Raw genomic sequence first — 21,764 nt, 5'->3', positions numbered from 1 at the left:
GCTGTGAAAATCGGCACGGGCAGGGCGAGGGCTGCCCCCAGGAGAACCCCGCGGCCCCGCTCCGCTCTGGCCGGGCACCGCGGGCGCTCTGACCTTTGTCGGCCGCGCTGCCCCCGCCCGGCCGAAGCCGCCGCAGCTGCCGCCGTCCCTCCGGCGCCCAAGGTCAGGGCAGCGCCGCCGTCGCGCAGGTAGGCGCAGAGCTCCGCACGGGGCGGGGGGCGAGGGCGGGGAGGGAGGAAGGGAGGGGAGAAAGGAGGGAGGGAGCGCGGCGGCGTGACGCGGAGGGACGGCTCCCCGCGGAGGGCCGCGCTCCCGGCGGGCCGGCTCCCGGCGCCCTTATTTAAAGTCGGCCGGGGGGCGGTGGGGCGCTGCGCGGTGCCGCTCGGCGGGTGAGAGAGCCCTCCCCGTGTCACCGAGCGGGGGGAGGAGAAGGATAAAAGGGACGAAAGAAGAAAAAAAAAAATAGAAGAAAAGAAAAGGAGGGAGGAGGGACCCTGGCAAGTTGAGTTTGGTACCGCAGCAGGGCTGCGGGGATCGGCGGGCGATGGATAAGGATGAGATCCACCTGCGCAGGCTGCCTGCCGCCGCGCCCTGGGGACCACGTAAGTGTGCGGCGGGGAGAATAGTGAGGGGCGCGCTGCGGGAACGGTGTCCGGGTGGTGCTGCCCTGCGGGCTGCCGAGCGGTGTTACAGATCCCGGAGTAATCTCTGCAAAGTAGTAGGGAAATAAAACAGCGTTCTTACCCCCCCCACCCAGAAGTGTAGAGCAGCATAGAGTCTTCCTTATCTACATTAATGTAGTAATTAAAAGCTCATCTAACCCCAGGAAGCCAGGCTAATTATGAAAAATTGCTGGTGTAAAAGTAGATGAGATAAACCCTTGATTCGATGGCTGCTGTCAGTTCATGCTGTGCCGTGGCAGGCTAGCAAGAAAGGTCTCACAAAATGAACTGGGTTTGTTCAGCTGGTCAGTAGTGTCCTCACAGCACTGGTTTAATCGTGTGTCTCTGAATCATTAGCTAATGTGTGCAGCAAAATAAATTATATATATTGGAAAGGGAAAATACATTCCTTGGCTGAGAAGTTGCAGAATGTTTTGAGCCAAAGAGCCAAGCGCTTAAATGGTAGTGGGTGGGAATTTCCTTGGCTTCGCTCTGGAAATAAATCCCTGCTCGGTGGCTGTGGGTGCACACACGCACCAACACATGGGTTTGTGGAAGATATCATACATGCACGTATACACCATGCACAGAAAATCCTCTTGTGTATGCATTGGGGCACAAATTTCACAAACACTATTTACAGGAACGCATTATTCTCCTGGTTTAGAGGCTATAAAACTAGGGCTGAGATGCTAACCAGGATCGCGCTGTAACCCCCTTGGTTAGCCAGCAGAATTGTATACAAATGGAGTAAATTTAGCATGGCACCATTTATGAATTCCATACTTTACAATCAAAATTCCAAATCTTACTGTTTGCGGCTAAAAATAGCGTGGGGAGCCCTTTTCTTTACTCCTTCTTCTTGGATTCCCACGAAAACCGTTATCCTGGAGTCTCCTCGTTGCATGGCCAAACATTCAGCTGGAGCTCAGCCCAGTTCTGAAATGCTTTGTAAGCCATGGCGGAGCAACCAGGAGTGGAAGGGAACCGGTTCTGAGTCTGTGATACAATGCAGCTGGGCTGTGCAGCTCAGCACTGGGCAACGGGGTTGCTGAGCTGAATGGGGGAGATGGAAGTCCTCCGCGCTGTGTGTTGTGGAACGGAGGCTGAGGTGTTATCAGGGATGGCAGTAGGAGGGCGAAGGGGCAAAACTGGCACTGGGAAGCTCTGGCTTTGTACAAGTGGCCATTTATCCCGAGGTAATGGCAGTGGTAAAGCAAGTCCTGGGAAGCTGAAGTGGCACTTTATCTGTGAGGAACTCAGCGTAATGCTTTGCGGTGGCATTCTCTGTTTAATTTCTGAATCACCCATCAGCAGCACAAACACTGTGCACCAGCTTTGTTAGTGAGTACAAGGAGCAGCTTTGCTCGCGGAAGCACATGCATATTCCTGTTGGTATCCCCTCCCAAAGAGCGTGTTTGTGAAGCTGTTTATGGGATGAAGCTCCTGTCCAGTCCCATGATGGATCCATGCACGGCAGTGCAATGCTAGCCCTGGCCAGTCCTTGGATACGTTCTGCACTTGTTACTGGAGGGTCAGCTGGAGATTTGTCCTTGCACCAGGTCATTATCCCTAGTAAACCTTGCTGCAGGCTGCTGGGGTGGGACAGAGTTAGGAAAAGCTGGCATCAGAGGGAAGATGACAGGAGAGAGAGAAGTGAAGGTGTATTCCCATACAGCTGGAGTTACCTATGCCCAAATAACTATTTCACGTTTCTCTTGGAATGAGCTGGCTGGTGACTTCTGTATGTTATCTTTCATTCTGTTGGTAGCAGGAGAGGCAGAGGGGTCCTCTGCCCCTGCCCTTCCCACAGCCCCAGGCACTTAAGGTGATGGCTTTCAACTTGCTGCCTGCTCCTTCCTTACACCCTGGGCAACTAGGATGTGTGAAGAAGGGGCTGCGGCAGAAGCAGCTGAAAAGGCAGTAGTCAGTTGGTTGGGGAAAGGCCTGGAGTAGATCGTCATGCCAGTGTAAGTCATGAGGAGACTGGGACAAGTGCTTGGGATGCAGATTGACACAGTTGTGCCTTCACCCCCTGCATATCAACAGTTAAAATTCCCCTGAGAGAACAGCTTAATCCTCTGAAAACAGTGGGATATTTTATGCGGTCAGGCTGTTCTACCAGAAAGCGAGGTGTTTCCCCTTCTTTTCTCAGGATTACTTCACTTATGCCCCAGCATGGCCAGGGTCCCTAGCATGGCTCCATTGGCTCTTCTGCAGCACCCATCTCCCCATGGTAGCACTGCAGCGATTCCATTAATGGCAAAAATGATGAAGCATATTAAGCTAATAATTAATCAGAGATGACAAGGGACTAATAACCGTATTGATTTAATTAGGACTTCTTTTCCAGCTCAGTAACTTGCACTCACGTACAACATTAATGTAATATTTTAATTTGTACTAATAACTTATTAATTTCTGCGGCTGGGCCATGGAAATGTGGAGGGGATGGGGAATGTGGAGGCAGAGTGAGCAGGCAGGAGAGCAGCCCTGGGAAGGGGCAGTATTTATTGGCAAACAGAAGGGAAAAATATCCCTTTTGACTTTAATTGCACCCTTTGGCTTCTGGAGCTTTTGAGAAAAGGAAATGCTTGGGGACATGCTGTGGTCGGAAAATACAACTGGCTTTAAATTAGGATCACTTTGTGGACAGGGAAGAGCAGAGGGGACTGTGGCAGACAGGATAGGCTTCAAAGCATTACTGTGCAAAAGGCTGAGGAGCTCTGAGCTCGCTCATCTCCCTCTGCTTCATTCCACACAGTTGTTCAGTCACTGTATGGGTAAGCCCTCAGCTTGGTAAGTTCCACAGGCAGTTGTACCAGTGACCAGTTTTTATGAATGCCCAGTGGGAACCCATGGCACCATCACGTTCTGCAATGCTAAGCCACCCCATGCCAGCTGCCAGGCCGGTGTCACTGGGGGGTGATGCCAGCAGTTGTGTGCAGCTTATTTTCAGCACTTTGAAGAACGAGAAGACAGTGGTGCTTTGGTTGTCGCTGCGAGGTAATTTATGGCACACGCAGCAGGCGCAGGAAGCAGAGCAGCCTCAGCTGCATTAGTCATAGCCCCTGCCCCAGGCCTGCCCCTGTGCACCCACGGGAAGAAGAGTTGTGTTTATTTGGCTTAGCGTTCAGTTTCCTACCCTCACCCCAGTGCCTCTGAGAGTGGTGCTGTAGCCCAGCAGGAGGCTGGCCTGTCCCCATGCTCCCTCGCCTTCTTCCAGCCACTGTCCTGGGAGAGCTGGACCACATCCCTGCTCTTCACATACTCCATATCCTGCTCCGCCATGCCGGCTTGTCCCCTGGGCCCTCAGCTCCACTGCCACCCCAGATCCTGCTGCTTTCCCTCTTTTTCTCGTTCCTATCTGTGAGCCTTCCCCTGGCAGTCTGTCCTTCTGGCCGTTATGGAAGCTCTTTCCAGATGTGACCCAATGGAATGATGGAGATCCCGTGCCATCTCCTTGCAGTATCTTTACCCATTGCCTTATCTGCTTACCTGATTTGTTCTTGGCAGCTCTGAGTCAGTGCGAGAGCCTGCTTGTGTGTACTTACTTCTCTGAGTGGAATATTAATAATATACGTAATCACAAAATTGTCCTCTCTGACTGCACTCCAAAAAATACCACCTTTTTTTTTTTTTTTTTTTGTAAACTGTCATGAACTTGTGACTTTTTATGCACAACTGTAACTAATCTGAAACCTGTTGTGAAAAGGTTAAGTAGTGTGCAGGCATTAACTGCTCCTTTTACATCTTATAAATTACTTTTTTTATATCCTGTGGATACGAGTTCTGTGCTCCTGGTCCTGCTACCTTACCTCTCTTGCTATTTGTATCCTGTGGATAGGAAGCATACACTACAAAGAGGAAGCACTTTGTTTTCTAAACACACTGCAAATATTTGTTGCCTCATGTACTTATTTATTGATATCAGCTGATGTCCCACTTGCAGAATGAACTTGGAATATGTGATAAGAAAAGTTCTCCACGGAAAATTGCCTACGGAGAGAAAAACACATTTTACAGCGCTCAGTAGAAAGGGGAAAAGGCTGGCAACTGAAAGTGCAGATTGAGGGTGCACTTAGAATAAGTAAATACAGAAATTGAGTAGTTACTGACTTCAGCAATATCATGAGCACTGAGTCTTCTGAAATTACTTTGAAGCTTTTTCAATGCAGTACTTTGACAGTCCTATAATTTTTCTTGAGAAGAATAAGATCTCCAATGTGGAGGTTTTGGGGTGTAGCTTCGCTCCACGTGTTAGGTTTTTACTCCTTTGGTGTAAGAAGAATGGCAGAAGTGGGTCTCGTGCTGTTATTTATGTCCACTCATTTGTACTATAGCATCTTGGCTGGCGATGTACCGCAAGATATGTCAATGAGTGTGCTTTGCAATTCTTCCCGGATTTTGGCAGGCAGAGATTCAAAATATGGCATGACTTTATGCTTCTGGTATGATTGCCCAGAAAAAAATCTACTGCAGACTGCAAAAGATGGCAGCTTTTATGCAAATACCATTAAATTCATCACAGTGTGTTGTGGCACTATTGTCTTGAAAAGGTTTTCTACTGATGTATGCGTGCTATTTTGGCAATAGGAGGGGGAAAAGGGTTGTGTGGGTGTATTGCATTTGCTGCTCAGTTTTGGGGAATTGAGCATCAAGCTCCACAATAAATCACATGTTTGGTTTTGCTTGATGTTGGCACAGCCTGCGTCTGGAGGATCTGACTTAGGCATCAAGGTCTTCTCACCTGTATTTAGTAGCATTAGTAGATGGCGTGGGTGTAGCATTTTGGGATGTACTGGTGGTACCGCGGTGTATCAAAAATGAGGAATTGGCTATGGAGCCACTGGAAGGATGGGAAGCCTAGGCCATGTCCACGCAGCTGTGGCACGCTGGTGGAAAGGCTGTTCCCCAGGTCTGCTAGTGGAACTGCCCCATTATTGTCTGTATCCTGTGCTCTCTGGCACCAGGTCCATGTGACCCGAAGAAGGAAAATGGCTCTGTGTATAGTCTGGTGTGTGGTCAGCCAACTTCAGCCAGATGCTTGTATCTCGCTGCATACTTTTGAATGTTCTTTTTTGATGAATGGCAAGAACAGGTTTCTATAAATAAATTAATAGTTTTCCCTTTTTACTTCCTGTGACTTAATATACTTTATTTATCTATATAGCTACTAGTCATCGTCATTCTTCGGCTCACGGGAGTATAAACAGAGCTGAGTCCCAGCCACTGAGTGAGAATGTGGAGCCAGGCTTTATCCTGGTTTCCAGCTGAGTGTGGGAGCTGCAGAACAAGGGTGGGGATGAGGACAGGCAGGGATGGCTCTGGGCTGTGCTGCGGAGGACTTGTGTGTGAAGAAGCAGTGGAAAAGTGACCCCCTTAGTTTATCCTTAAAATGGTAAATCCCAAGTGAGGTTCCAGTTAATTATTTCTCCAGCATTATCCCTACTATTGATCAAGCCAATGTCCAAACCAATGGTTGTTTTCATTTAATCAGCTCGAACGATGTACTTTAATAAATTTAGTCTTCCAGGAGATGTATTCAATTCATCATACTGTTGATTCTGTGTCCCAGACAAATCATAAACTTGAATCAAACAGATCTGAAAATAAATTAGCCTTGTTTTTTTGGGAAACGATCTCCCTTCTGTGGTGATTGATTGCCTACTAGAATTTAAGGCTGCTCTGTACTGTGGCATCATAGTGTGGTAAATTTGTTTACTTGTGAGAAATGTCTAGTATCTGATCTAAGACATGCTGAGCATCATTTCCCACCCCAGAACATAAGGTTCTACGATATGGCATAGCTTGGAAGTGCCTCTCTGTTGTGCAGCAGGGCACCTGCATGTTACAGTGTAAAATGTATATTGTGATGTAAACGAAATAGGAAAGGTACCTTATAAGGCATACTGAACAGTTTGAATCTGCGCTGGTTTAAGCTTAGCGTATCCACATATCATGATATCATGATATGTATGGCTAATAGGACTGGCTTGGTGGTCTGTGCTGGAAGTGGGTTTACTACCAAGCAGAGTAATGCAGGGTGAATGTCAAAATGTTCCATTTTCTTTTCCCTCTTTTATCAGACTAACTGCTTGTATAGAAAACTCAAGTTGAGAAACCCTTTATTTTCATTTCCTGAGGTGGAATACATTCAGTTCAGCTCTATTGAAAGTCTGTGCGGTATATTTACAAGTGTATATATACAACAGTTGATGTTGTATGTAGTAGAAGAGGGCGTAATATTTCCCTGCCCCTCTTGCTATCCCTGCATCTTTTTTGACCTTGCCAATACATACATTCTCCTCATTTCCACCTGTACTACGTCTGTATTTCTTCTTAGGGAACTTTTACTTCCTTCCCCTTTTTCTCTTTTCATTATTAACTGTACCTGTCTAACTTCATGCACAGCTGTCCTTGGAGCTGCTGTGAGATTATTTGGTGAATGTGAATGCTTTTCTGGGAACTGTTCTATAGGATATTGTCAAAGCTTTGCATTCTTCACTGTTTACTATCCTGTTAATTAAAAGGGCTTAAAGATTCCAAAACCAACAACCTTTACACTGGATGCACGTTTGCAGTTACTTTGAGTTAACTGAAAGCTTTTCATAAGAGACTTTGGGGAACTTCATCTAGTGGAAAGGCTATGGTCTGAACTATTCAGTTATTCTCTGAATATTGCATCCAGAATATCACATTGCATTGTCATGGTTTTTCAGGGATGTGGGCATCAGAGTTATGTTTGTCGGTTCCTTAATTCTGTGTGTGAACAGCTTGCTAGGGTTTAGTGTTGACACTGATGGGGACATAGATCTGAAGTGCTATTTCCTCTTCACAGCTGCTGTCGATAACCCCTTTGGCAGATAGCTGAGTCTGGCTGGAAAAGAAGAGAGAACATCTTTAGGTACATTAGGAGGACATACCTCAGCTATCAAGGACAACTATTTCTATGCTACAGGCCGGTATTTCAAATTCAGTCACTTTGTAGAATTGTTTCACCCTGTGTGCCTTGAGGCACCAGAGGACATTTGGGCTCTCATAATAGGGACAGATTCTGTTACTGAACAATTGTACGGCAGGACGTGCACCGTGTCCTCCTTTAGCTCATGTGGTAGGAAGCCAGGCTGAGAGGCAACAGCTGGGCACAGACACCCTGTCCTAGTCCTTTTGTACATGCTTTAGAAGTACAAAATATTTCTTTAGCCACTGATCTTAAAGGACTTTATAGCCTTCGGGGAGCCCTTGGGAGAGCCCATTTTCTCCTTTTTCACATCACAGAATCACAGAATGACCCAGGTTGGAAGGGACTTCAAGGATCATGAAGCTCCAACCCTCCTGCTTGGCTCCAACCCCCCCCCCCCCCTTTCATCATTTGCATTTGCTGTGGCAGAGCTTACTTTATATGCCAGGAACTACCATGTTGAATTTAGGGGTTTGGCAGGTAACAAAAGCAAGAATTGTCATTTCAGTTCACTTGATGGACTCAGCTGAGAGAAATAATGCTTGCCCAGGGTGTAGCCACATGTACGTGGGTGGGAGTGGAAGAAATGGACTGTTGTGGGTCTGCCCTGACTTAAATGGGGTCAGACTGTCCAGAGCTGAGTTTTATCAGGCCATGCTGGATCTCTCTGCTGCTTACTTTGCAGGGGACAGACAGCTGCATGTCAATTTAAATGAAATAATTTATGTTTTAAACACACAGTCCAGAGCTTTCCTTGAGGAATGAATGGCTAAATGTAACAACCAGTAATCTACAGCAAGATAACTGTGCACATCAATACCACTCTAATAACCTGTCTTCTGTGTGTTGCAATTAAAGTATTATCAATTAATTTGATACATTTAAGTTCATCTGGCAAGATAACTAATTAATTGGATAATAATAATGAAAAAGAAAAACCGAAAACACAACATGTACCAGTTACCAATGGAAGAGCAGAAATAGATTTGTGTGTAGATTTGAAGCATCCTATTATCATATCAGAGGCATGGACATAAAATCTGAGTCTTTTAAGGCTAATAGTTTCTAAGTGGTGGATTAATTGCTTTATTTTTAAAACCTTGTCCTTGTAGTGCAGTGCTAGCAAATTTCCAGTTAAAACAGCCAGATTATTGTTTCCAAAACAACATCTTCGTTGTCTTAATAATATAAATTAATGAAAGCTTTCCTTTCTTTACTTTGGTGTATTTTCCCAAAATAGTTTGTAGGGGGTGTATCCTTCAATTTGCTGTGCCCTCTGGCCCTTGTCCAGTAAAGCACTTAAGCAGGCAAATAGCCCTAATTTTGGTCAAAAGTGGGCAACTGTGATCCCCCTGTGTGTCTTGCTGGCATCCATGCCCCTGGGTTTTTGAGGGAAACTTGTAACATGCTTGCCATTCTGTGTAAGCAATATTTCACCGTAGAGTCCTTCTCCTTCACTGAGGCATCTCTCTGAGGAGCCTGGAGAATTATTTATTGGAAGAAGAACCTGGAGCATCTTCTTTAGACGTGGAGGGTGGCAAGGCACAGGGTCCCTTCCCTAATGGGTGGCTTCTGATAAGCTCGGCTCTAGGTCTTAGTATGAGCTTTACCATTTGTCTTCATTTTGGCAAGGATGCACACATCTAGTGGTATTTGAGGAGCTCAGCATCTTGCTAGTTACAGCACTAAATCTCTCAAGTAAAATCCAGTTGAAGCAGTTCCTGGGAGCCTGCAATTGATTCCAGTCCAGCAATTACTTTGTATTGACTGGCGTGTGCATGCAGTCTGTCAGCTGCAGGAATTTCCTACAGAGACTCAGTTGCGGGAAGCTTTTACATTTTTGCAAGTGGAAAACAAATTCAGGGAGCTTAGTGAATGTATTTCAACCTCTGTGTGAACAATTATTTTATTTTATTTTATTGTTAAGACATTTAAATCTCAGGCACTGCGTGAAGTGTGCACAAAGGCTGTCATTTTGTCATTGAGATAGGAAAATATTGATTTCTCATAACCAGATTATTGCAGGGGAGGGTCCCTCCTCTTGGGTTTGGTGTCATTGTCAATAGAAAATGGGCAGCTAACTTCAGCTTGTGCCAAGTTAGACATCATGTCTCTTTGCACCACATCCTTTCCCCAGATCTTTCTTACTTTTCTTTCTTGCTATTTTATTTTTAAGATTCCAAAAGGGGAGAAAAGAGGACATCATAGAAACGGAGACCAAACTTGGGCGTGGAGGGAAAGTGTTTCAGACATCCATGGGCAGGAAATTTGAGCTCCTTTGGAACCTGAATGAGTTCTGGAGCAGTCTCGCTATTTTTATATATTTATTTCCCTGTTTGGCTATTCTGTCTGCTTTTCCCACGTTATCATCAAAGTGGCCCCAGAAGGGATAGTTGTGAAACAGAAACTATCTGTGAGTAGCAAAAACAAACAGCTTTAATTGCCATAAGTATTTGCAAATGCTTTTGCTCTTTTTGGAAAGTGTTTTAAATGGGGGGAGAAGGGAAAGGCAAGGGGAGATGTGCAGGGACTCCTCCATCTTGTTGAAACTCTTGATGAGGAGCCAGTGCACCAATGATAGTTTCTCCTTCTTCCTAATCCCTGCCCTAGCCTGAAGCAGATAGGTCCAGAGCTGTGAAGCTAAAGGAAAAAATAGTTTCTTCCCCTGGTTCACATGAACTACTTTGAACTGGAACAGATGTGGATGTACAGAACTATCTGCTTACTGCATCTGTTCCATTTTTAACCACAGATTTTCTATTCAGGTCTCTTTATCATTTTAACTTATTTTGTGTTTCCATGTCCTTTTCCACAATAAAATACTTGTAACTAAATGGGATTTCAGCTTGCATCCAAAGCCTTTGCAAGCACTCTTCCTTGTGTGAACTTTCAATCCCCAGGTTACTGTTCAGAGACCTTTTGCTTATTGTGGTTGCTCTGAAGACCAAGTTGTGTTTGGGATCATGCTGTTTGTAAGATGGTGTCCAGAATATTGGCGTGTTACCAAATTAGGTTAGAATTCAGAGTCCAGTGTAGTGGTGATTTAAATCTCACAAAAGATGTTTGTAATATCTAACTTTCATGTGCCATTTCCATTAGGCATCTGCTTTATGGAGTTTTTTCCAAATTTGAAGTACAAGATAAGTCTGTGTAACCCAAACAAAAACAGTTACAAATAAGAGGTTGAAGTTCAGTATCTTAAGTTCAGACAACAGTATCGGTTTTGTTTTGTGTTTCTCATGAGTTCCTGTTTTGAAGCAGGCCCACCCAGTTTTCAGACTGAACAAGTGTTCAGTAATTAATTCCCTGTATGTTATGTTAAGTAAGGTGAGTCCTGGAGTTCCCAGGAACATGACCTGAGGTGGAGGAAAATGGTTCACAGCCATGGATGGCATCAGCAATGATACTTGGTTAAAGCCAAGCGGTTATGCCTTTCCAGTTCTGTGCTCAGCAAAGCAGACCATGTGGCCTTTATTACAAAATTAGGGATTCATTTTTTTAGAGTTACTTCAGTTTCTCTGTTCTCTAATTTTCTATGGAAACAATCAGTTGTTTGCATATTGGAGGCTGTACGTGTCAAGTTCTTTGTTTTAGTTTGCCGGTTTTGGTCTTGATGCAGAACGCAAAAATTTCATCAAAGACATGGAGGCAGATAGGATTTTAATCTAAACCATGTTAAAAGCTGAACTCCAGTCTGACTGTGGGGCTCATTAGGGATCAGCCATGAGCCTTCTTCTTTCTGCCTTGGCGGGATGCCGGGGATCTTCCTTTGCAATTTGAAGACAGGCTGTGCAGCTGGATGATGAAGAAGCATTCTGCTGATATTTGGGTGCTCTGTGGAGCAGCTGAAGATGGCAGAGTGTCCTGTGGGTTGGTCACAGAGATTGGGAGGTGTGTGGCTGTTATCTGGCAGCAGAGAAGTCGCATTAAGTTAAACACAAATAAAAGTAGGTGTTGCCAGTATGAAGAAGGCGTAGTTTCTGTAGCTTCCCAACAACAAATAGATGAAGAAACAAAAGAAAAAGTTGTGTTTTATTGTCTAAATGAAGGTTAAGGTTTAACTGCTAATATCTTTCCCTCAACCAGTTGGATTTTAGGCCTTGTGGGAACTATCTCCTGTCATTAACGCTGTGAAAGCATGTCCTTCTGTGATTCACTGATGCAGCACAGGGAGGCAGGGTCTGGTGGTGGGATGGCTGCTTGTGAAGAAATGAAGATAGGATCACGGTGACTTTGCATGTTCCTCTTCTGTTTGTGTGGATGAAAACCAGGCAGTTTGGTTTGGTCCCATCTGTCCAATAGCTGCAGTCCACTTTATTAGCTTGTTTTAATTTTCATTTAAAGTTTATTCTAACAGGAACTACAACACTTCAACTATTCTTTTCATCTCTGAATGTTTCTGGTTGTACAGTGCATGTGACCACATAGCAAACCTTTTCCACACTGCCCTCGTGGTAGAACTCTTCTCCTGAGTGTGCCGAGTGTCCTTGCTCTGCCCTTCTGCAGCTTCAACAAGAACTAAAACTTCATGGGAATGCACCCAGTCCACAACCACATCAAAGCTGTGGCTGGAGTCCGGTTTTCAAACAACCCCCAGAATTGGTCAGGTTTGTGTTTTCAGTTTTCACTAGGAATGTTAGACAGAGACCCTGCTTGCAACATTCAGTGAGGGATGGAGAGCAGACGCCAAGCTCCCAGCAGATAACTGCTGTCTGGACTGGGGCAACATCTTGTTCATCTGTTCCTGTAACTTGTCTACAAGAGTTGTTTTATCCCCTTATTCCCCAAAGCACCGTGCAATTTGTCTGGTTTTAATACTGACCACTAGTAATGTTTTAATGTGAAGAATGTGCAGTGAAGAAAGACCTGTTTGCTAGATTTGATAGATCGTTTCCATTTTTGTTTGCATCTGCTAGTTTTATTGACTCCATTTTTAAGGAAAAATAATTACGTGGAGTCTGGTTTTAGTCGAGAACTTTTCTGTTTTATGAGGAACAAAGACCTGTAGGATCAGAAGAGTAAAATTAGGTGGGAAAAAAAAGTGTTCTCTTCCCTTCAGCAAATAAATCAAGTGCTTCCACTGTACAAGAATGCACTACAATGAAAAGCGTGGGCACTAAGGATAAGCAGACACATCAACAGAGGGAAGTCTCTGACAAGCTTTAGGTATGTCGCTTGGACATGGGATGTATCTTAGGAGGCAGTCTGTCACTTTTATTCACTAATAACTTTTGACAAGAGACAGATAATGCTGCAGAGTTTATTTTAAGGTAGATTGTTTAATTTTGTGTCTGTTCTCTTTCTTTTTTTTCATTTTTCTTTTTTTCCTCTCTGGTTACTTACCCTTTTTCATTGAAAAAATAACACACACATACACAACAACACAAGCGCCACTCTGCAAAGTGTCCCCTGGAAAAGGATGTTATTCCTGAGTTTCCCCTGATGTCCACTTACAGGAATCCAGATTTTTCTCTTTTTTTTCATTTCTTTTTCTTTCTTTGGTCAGATGAACAGTTGATTATGGGGAGGTAGGGGCCAGCTGCTGCACTGCTGTGCCTGCCAGCCCCAGGCTTATGGCTGGACCAAGCTCCTAAATCACATGTTTGTGCTATGATGGACCTGGTGCCTAAAATGTTGATTTTCTGAAGGGTGCTTTTGAAGAGGAGATTTAAGCTGAGCACTAGTGCAGCTGATGCCTTGCTGCCTGCTTGTGCCCATGACTTGAGAGGCTGAGGGTACTCTGGCTCTGTTACTTTCCATGCTTGGAGTATGCAGGGGAGGGGAGTAGGGTGAGCAGAGGAAGGGAGGGAGGGCAACTTCCCACTTGGAACTAGAGCTTCGGAGCAGAAAGAACCGGAGTCCTCCTGAGACCAACACAGGTATATAAGTGCTATCCAGAGAGGCTGCACCTTGGAAGATGGATTAGCCTGTTGCTCTGTCTCTTCTAGGTTCCCATCTTAAGTAGATAGATGTGTTGTGCCTCCATGACATGGCAGATAGATGCTCATTACAATAATTACTCACTGAATTTGAAGGGCACAGATATCCACTGTGGAAAACTGAAGTGTTCCTTCAGGCTGCATCTCCCCAAACGAATTCAGGCCATAAGGGATGTAAATGTAGTGTTTCTGGGCCTGCAGGTTTCCACTGAATGTGATTTGAGCAGTGAGCTCTTCAGGGCAGCATGGTTGGACCCTCTAGGACCCTCTTGTGGCTCAGAGGTTTTACTCTGCATTCACCATTCTAGTAGGAACTAAATGATCTTTTGAGTCCCTTCCAACCCAAAAGCTATTCTACAATTCTCTTGCTGAAACACTTGATTGACCATTTACTTTGCCTGTCATTGGAATTGATGACTTTGTTGCTTTCAGCACTAACTTAGGTAATATTCTTACAGTTTTAAATGACTGCCCTGTTATTTCTTGCCAGCTGCAAGCAAAAGTAAACAGATGAGTGTGTAACTGGCAGTTGCAGATAGCTCATTTGTTAATGGAGAGAGTTCAAGTGACCCAGAAAAGACCATTGCAGAGCAGTCTTCTAGCTTGGGCAAGATTCAACCTTGGAACCTTTCAGTGCTCTACAACCTCACCAAAATGGAAGACAGATGTCTGACACTGCTAATGTTTCACTTCCACTCTTCCATCCTGTTTCACAGCTCTCTGCAGCGTCTTCTCTTATGGCCTTCCACAACCTAGTTATCCCATCCAGGGGGAGAACCATGCTACATGAAACCCCACTGCTGCACTGAGCTTTTTTAAAAGTGGTGAAGAGAAGGTTGTCATTTAAACTTGCTGTACAGTGCTTTATGAGGGAGAAACTTGTAGACTGTTCACTCCTATTTTACTGCTGAAGAAAAAGTCAAGTAAAGAGCAAGTGAAACTGATAGTCACTAAAGCATGTGTTACAGTTTGGAAATGACTGCAAGAAGCTGTCACTGAGAACAGGCCAAAGAGAGCAACTGAAAGAAAAATTATAATGCAAGTGGAATGTAATTAAAGCTATAATTGTAGCTTAGGAGGCGCTCTGATGTATTTTTTTTTGTTTTTTAAATTTCTGTGTGAGTAGGGCTTGCTGCCTGGGTGCCTGCAGTGGGGGATCCAGGACCTCTATTAGGGAGAAGGAGAAGATGCGTGCTGTTTTACTTGATTTTTTGCATTCAGATAACAGATTTGGGCCAGAAGAGTTATAAACTCTTATAAACAGGATTTGTAAGTTCTCCTATTAGTGTCTTCCACTTACTGGAGCTGAGTGAAAGCATGCAGGTAATTGGAGGAAACACCAGCTGCCCCTTCACTGGAAAATGTCTGCCCTGTAAGGAGAAATCCCTCATCTGCTCCCTGCAACATACAGCGTGTGAACTTGTTCTGTCATCCAGGATGTGGATGCAGATGTTTTGGAAAGGGCTTTACAGAAGTATTTCCACCTCTGTTTTCCTTGGTACCAGCTGCTGTTACACCCTGAAAAGGAAAAGGAGCTGATTCCTTCGCCTCTTAAGGCAAGGGCATGTTAAGCCAACATTTGCAGTGATACATGTTCAGATTTCACATGCTGCTTGTTTAGGGTGCGCAGAGATGCTGTGCTTGCAGAAGGGCCCTAAGGACTCCCAGGGATCAGGGAATGGGCGCCAAGGTCTACCTGGGGTCAGAGCACAGGCCCCAGCAGTGAGGAGGTGCCCCTGTGCTGGGGAAGGGGTGGGCTGAGAGTTGTGCTGCAGTTGATGGCCACCATCACGCTGCCTGGGCCCAGAGGCCGGGCCTTGCCGTGCAACATGTTTCCAGTGCTGGTGCCAATGGCTGGTTGACACAAACACATCCCTTCTCTGTGCAAGGCAGAGGCAGCAGCAGGCTCACTATGTTCACCCAATGTAATAAAACACTTGGGCAGCACCAGTGGGCAGCAGCTGCTTTGAGAATAACATGATGGAATGGAGTGGGGACATTTTGGTGGCAGAAAGCCCATGCGTGCTTGCAACTGAGAGCACCCTGTCTCCCCTTTGATGCCCCAATCTGTGCCCTCGGTTCAGATGTCCTTAAGGTTGGCTGTGTTAAAAAGAGCCGCTGGTTAATTTGCTTCCCTTTTACAAGCTGCAGTTTGTGGGGCATGTGTGTAATGCAGGGCACGTGAGTGGTGCTGTGCAAAAACATGGGTCTGCTCACATCCAGGGCTTGTCCCTGGAGAAATTAGATGCAACTTTGGTCTCTGCCCAGCAGTGTGATTGAATCGTCTCTCTGGGATGGGCAAGCAAGATGGCATCTTCTAACAGCTCCAAAGCATTTATATTTAATGGTAAGTTTCATTTACAATTTACTGTAAAAACAAAATTTGTCGTTTACCATAGGAGCTGACACAGCTTGGTCACATGGAGTAATCCTGAGGGCACCTACTGTTTCATAGCCTATACATACATGGGTGTTGTAAAATTTTGCTTTGTGTCTTTTCATTAGTTCTTTGTAGAGCTCGTGATCCATCTGTGCTCCCCATGCCCCCAACTGGGTCTTTCCTATGAATTTTGAAGGTGACAGTGGGGCAATGTGGCAAGGTGAAACGTGGGGCAAAAAGATTTATTGTGTGTTTAATCCATTTTCAGATTTTTTCATGGTATACTGAAAATGATCGTATGCTTTTTTGTGAAACCAGAGGCTCTCAAAAGTCACGTGAATGTCTGTTGCACAGTAGTGAGAAATTCTGCTTCTGGTGGTTTGGATGCAGAGTAAAAAAGGAATATAGCACATTAGCATTCTGTATTGTGTAGACTGAGGGACTGGAATAACTTAGTGCTGGTTAGGAGTATAAGAAATTGTATTCCACATTTCTGTCCTTTTGCTTTGTGGTGTTGTACCTCATCCTTGTCATTAATGGAATACAGATTCTTTCAGGAACACTTGAGCTTGATCCTACAAATTATTCAGTAATGAATCACTCCTTTCCAACTTAAGAAGATCTTCACATAGCATCAGCAAGACAAATTGCCTGCTTAAACATGCTTAGGTTTGTGTTTTCCTCCATGGCTGGTGTCCTGTGTCCTTAATTTTACTTACTTATTTTCAGCTTCTGTGTAAAGAAGGCCCTGTGGCCAAGTGGTTAGAGCAGGAGCCAGCAGTCTCACCCAGCCTGCACCCACGACTCACATTGCACCGAGTCAACACACATCTCAGCAAATCCAGGCTTCAGGCTCTGCCTGTAAGCACAGCTACTGCAAATTCTGGATTTAGCTTACATGAAGTGGAAGTCTTTTAAAGGTTGTTTGAATGGGGGGAGTTCTAACTGAAGAAAGGCTTTTTTTTTTTAGCAACAAAAATAAAACTCCAATAATCTGTGTTTGCGTTCTGCTCCACCATGTATTTATTTTAAAATCTGGTTGCGCATCAACACATTCTCAATCTGATCTGTAGATCTCAGACTGAGATGTTTCAAATGTTTGAACAGAATCCAGTTTTAAAGTACTACGGTTATCTAAGAAGTACATCGAAATTTCCTTCAGTATTCATTTGTCAGTATTATCTGTTCTGGAGTGGTGATTGTTTTTCAGTGTAATTAGCGTATGTGTCACTGTAAGTTCTCTTTCTTATCTTGCATCAGATGTACTGTCATGTTTACAGAAAAGAATCTCATCCAGTATCTACAAAGCTATGTCGAAAAAGAACTTTTGCCCTTCTTCCATGACTTTAGATTTTGGATTTATGTGCTATCAGATCATGCAAAGTACTGGTGTGGTTTTCTTTGAGTGTGTGCAGCTCTCAAATTCAGCAAAGCACCCAAGCAAGAAGTAGCGGTAGCTCTGTTCTTTTATGCCAACGTTAGGCTAACTGTGGCAGGCCTGTTGGTAACAGATTTGAACTAAAGCCTGCCAATATCATATTGCCACAAAGCTTTGTTTTGAAAAACCTCGAGCGATATGGTGACTGTATTTCACAGTTCTTCATTCTGTGTTATGTGACTATGGAGTTTTGGATCTGGTACTAGTAGCTTTAAATCCTACATATTTAAATCATAGACTTGTTGCCTATCTTCCTGGAAAAGGATGTGTTCCCATAGCTTGGGCTGAGAACCAGACAAGCGCAGACTGTTCCATCTGGGTCAGAATAATTAGCTGAATAAAGAGCAGTTCCTCAGAAAAGGATCTGGGAGTCACAAACTAAACATAAATCCACAACATCATATGTTGTGGTGGAAAAAACTGAGTGGTGTAAGCAAGAGATGGTGATATAATTCTTCTCAGGGGTGGAAAAGCATCAGCTGGTGTACCATATCCAGTCTGGGTCATCTTTCTGCAAGAAAAGTGTGGATCTTGCAAAGCTGAGAGGAGTGGAAAAAATGATAAGAAACCCAATAAGATACATCTTAGAAGAAAGTAGTCTAAGAGTGGCATTTCCCACTGAGTTTGCAAACTTGCATTACATTTTCTAGATTGAACTGCTGTACGTAGGGGAACATTCATTATCCTTGCCCTGTTCTGCAGTTCCTTATATTAATGCTGATATTTATTTGGAACTTGGAGGGAAAAGTCCGCGTTGTAGGAGGGGCACAGAAGCAGTGGGAAACCTTCTGTGCATGTATGGCCTGTGTGCCAGCTGCTTTCAGGAACTCCAGGGTCATCATGTCCAAATCTTTGCTATTTTGGGCGACTACATCACAGAACCCCATTCATAAATTTCTCAAGTACCACTATAAAAATAGTTTGTATTTTCTTTTCGTTTGGGTTTTTTTTCCTTTTTCATTTTCTTTTTTTTTTTTTTTTCTTCCTCCTCCATTGCTGACTTGAACCTCAGGCATCAGGCATTCTTCTAATCCAGAGCGTCATCTCTGGACCATCTATGCATGTTTTAAACATTAAGGTGATTATATGTGCTCTTTATTTGTTCTTCATTGCTCTTTAGCTGTTTAACCACCCAACTAAGAGGAAAGGAGGTAATGAAGGGAATCTATCCAGATAGCTTTTCAGCTTAAAACATCAAATTTCTTTCTTCATCTTCAGGAAAGACAAGCTTCTCTGTCTACCACTGCTCCTCCCAGTCATTTTGCTTCTGCTTAGATTTGAGTTCATGTTTCTGAAAAAGGGATGATGAAAAATGCGAGCTGTATCCCAGAGGATCACTGCTGCTGCTCTTTGATTTTTACCAGAAATACTTTGATTGGTGTAATCTAAAATTTGCCTTTTTCTGAGATGTGCCTCAGAGATGGATAATTGTGCTGTGATCTACTGACATAGAAGGAAGGAGCCCTATCATGTCTGCAGTGCTAGACAGTGCTACTATGTGAGAAAATTAGTAACAGCCGGTGTTCGAGCAGAAAACACATGCCAGTTTTCTTAGAGCCTTGATGGACTTGCAAAGGCGTTACAATCATAGGAAAGATATTTTTGTGGATGTTCCCTGAAATTAAGAAGTCCTGTTGCTTTTCTGCACAGAATGGCCAGTCAGTGTAGTTTTTTATTCATAAGGTGTTAGTCATGGGTTGGATAGGCACAGTTTAAATATATGCTGTTCTACTTGGAGAACACCCATGCTGCTACCAGATGTTCACAGCTGCATTGTGTTGGCAGCTTCTCACATCACTGTGAAGAGTCTCCAGCAACCTGGAATTGTAGTTTCAGTAAAACCAATCTCTGCTTGTTTTCCAGAGACCATATGTTCAGAGTGTTGTCCCCTAACTGCCATGCAAGAGAAGAGCTAATTTAGTGGGTGAGATTTTCTAGAGACCAAACAAGAAAAATCAGAACTGTTTTTTGGAGGGGACTGTCATAAGGCAGTAATATAAAGACTCAGAAGACTCTGAGCTAAAGATCCTTACCTGTTTCAGTAGAGGGAGTCATATGTCCTCCCTGTGGACAGTTATTTCTATTTGTTAGAGGAGGTATTTCTTACAGAAGTTTAGGCAAGAGATCAGATTTAGAAAACAGAAGAACTGCTTGACGATGCAGGGATTATCACATTGTATTTGGCTACATCTCATGCATTCTGAAAAGCTTGAGAACTTCAGTGTCATTGGAACCTTTACAGACACCTATGAAGTAAGGAGAAGGCAGAAGTGTCAGTAAATGGTAAAAACTATGTGTATTCCTCTACAAGCAAAAATAGAGAGACTCCAGCCCAAGAGCAGTCAACCCAGAGACCCTTGCTTTTGAGCATCAGGCCAATGGTGGGGACATTGAGGCATTCTAAGTAGCAGAAACTTGGCATCCCTGCACAAACTGACAGTAAGTTTTGCACCCGTGAGGGCTGTGACTAATAGAAGGCTACCAGCATGCCTATTTTGGTTACATTCAGTTCCTGATGAAGCAACAGGGCTCTGTTCAGAAGAACAGAGTTCTAAAGGTCATTGCTATGTACAAATTTTTATTTTCTGAATTGAATCAATGTTTTGCAATTTGTAAATTTTACAACCATTTGGAGGGGCTGAATTAATTGCATACACGTGGTTATGTGCAGATCATCTCCTTTCCCTCCCTCTTTTCCTGAGACACATCTCCACTTTGGTTGTGCTGCTGCATTTCCATATTTAAGCAGTACTCCAGAGTGTTTATTGAAGTGGGTATGTGATATGCCATCCAAAGTACTGGGAATTACACCATAAATTTCCAAAATAAATTGGCATAAGGAGAGAAGTCAAACAGAATACAAGTACTAAAAAGCCTCAAGATTAGCAAGATACGATCCTGTTAGTCAAACATGCTAATAATTATTTCCCATGAAAAACAGCATTTCAGATGAAGATTTTTTTTACTATTATTATTTTTTGTAATTATCTGATTTTGGCATTTGGCTAAAATGCCTATATCTTGTTTAAGGGATTACAGGCCAAGTTCCTTCCAAGACCCTGAGGCCAGATTAGTGAGCAAAGAGAATAGCAGAAAAAGCAGTTGATAGTTTCTTGTCCAAGGGGGTCCTGATAGGGTACTGTAGAAACTGCTGCACTCTGGATATCGTGTTTTCTTTCAGCTGGCAAGTCATGTTCTGGGGTGACAGCATTAGTCTAAGTAGATAACTTCTCACGTGAGAGCTGGCACTCTTCAGCTTTGGGCCTGGTCAAGTCATATCTCAGTTTTTACTTGCACCAAGCTTTCTACAAAGTCACTATTGGTGACTTGTGGATGGCTGGACTGGATGATCTTGTAGGTCTTTTCCAACTTCGGTGATTCTGTGATTCTGTGAAAATACAATTTTTTGGTGTATTTTAAGCTTCTACAATTGCAGGACATTGATCATAAAGACTTTCTGTATTCTCTGAAGTTTTCTTGAAGCACTTTGCTGAACCACCTTGTCAGGCGTTGTCTTGCAGTGGTGCTTCTGTCTCCAGTCACTTGGGCTTTGCAGGCAAGAATCCTCTTTGCAGGAAGGCAAGGAATAAAGGATATAAATTGCTGATCTGTGTTATAAATACTTCTTGGAATACTGCAATTAAAGATGAGTGATAATAGGAAAGAAGTCTTAATTTCATTTAAATAGAAGGCAGCCTCCTGCTAAAATTTGGTCAGGAAAACAGATTCAGGGACTACATGTTATCTGAAGGTGCAGTCACCATCCACTGTTTTAGGGCACTAATATCCTTGAGATCAATATTAGTGGTGTATAAAACTCTTGTATTTCCTCATCGCTGCTTGAGGAGCTTCTCTGAAGAGGACAGTACTACTCAGGGAGATCTGACTTAGGGATGCAGCTTGGGTGGGGATGTCTTGGTGAATTGGACCTGATGATCATAGATGCCTTTTTTCAACTTTAGTGATTCTGTGCTTAGCTTTCTTTAACCCTGCGATGTTAAATATGTGATTTGTGTCACATATGCTCTCTTACATACTATAAAGCCAGGGAAATCAGTAGCAATATTTTGTCCCACATATTGTTGCTAATTCTCCTCTATAGATCCCGTATTGGCATGAAACAAATTTCCATCCTGTATGGGAAACTGATAATCACAGCCTGAACCTCTGATTAATCAGCTGAGGCAAGTGTCGGGTCAGCTGTGGGAGCACAGGTGAGAGTAATTTAGCTGTGCTCCCTGAAGGGGTGGAGCTTGACTCCATCTCCTCTAGACCTCATTTAAGGGCTGACCACCACTAAGACAGCTTCTTTTGGTGGTTGCTCCCTGGTGGAGATTACCTCAGCGTTTCCCAGTGAAGGCATCCATATTGGTGAGTTTTT

The 21,764-nt window shown here is 43.9% G+C and overlaps 1 protein-coding gene across 6 annotated transcripts in view; it reads left to right on the top strand.

Annotated features, from left to right (window-relative positions):
- Positions 1-318: 318 nt before the first annotated feature.
- ANO1 (anoctamin 1) overlaps positions 319-21,764 on the top strand; it is a 72,430-nt gene continuing 50,984 nt past the window's right edge. For 2 of the 6 annotated variants that reach the window (XM_015863688.2, XM_015863683.2), the window contains exon 1: positions 320-602. In XM_015863688.2, the coding sequence (XP_015719174.1) occupies positions 545-602 (58 nt within the window). In that variant the 5' untranslated portion in view covers positions 320-544. Of the gene's footprint in view, positions 603-21,736; positions 21,755-21,764 lie in introns of those variants that run through there. The other 4 variants (XM_032444890.1, XM_015863685.2, XM_015863687.2 and 1 more) reach the window with 4 other exon arrangements.

This window comes from Coturnix japonica, chromosome 5 (genome assembly GCF_001577835.2).
Source record: "Coturnix japonica isolate 7356 chromosome 5, Coturnix japonica 2.1, whole genome shotgun sequence".
NCBI classification, from domain to species: domain Eukaryota; kingdom Metazoa; phylum Chordata; class Aves; order Galliformes; family Phasianidae; genus Coturnix; species Coturnix japonica.
The sequence above is the reverse complement of the archived record's forward strand: the minus strand, read 5'-3'. Positions and strand labels throughout refer to the sequence as shown.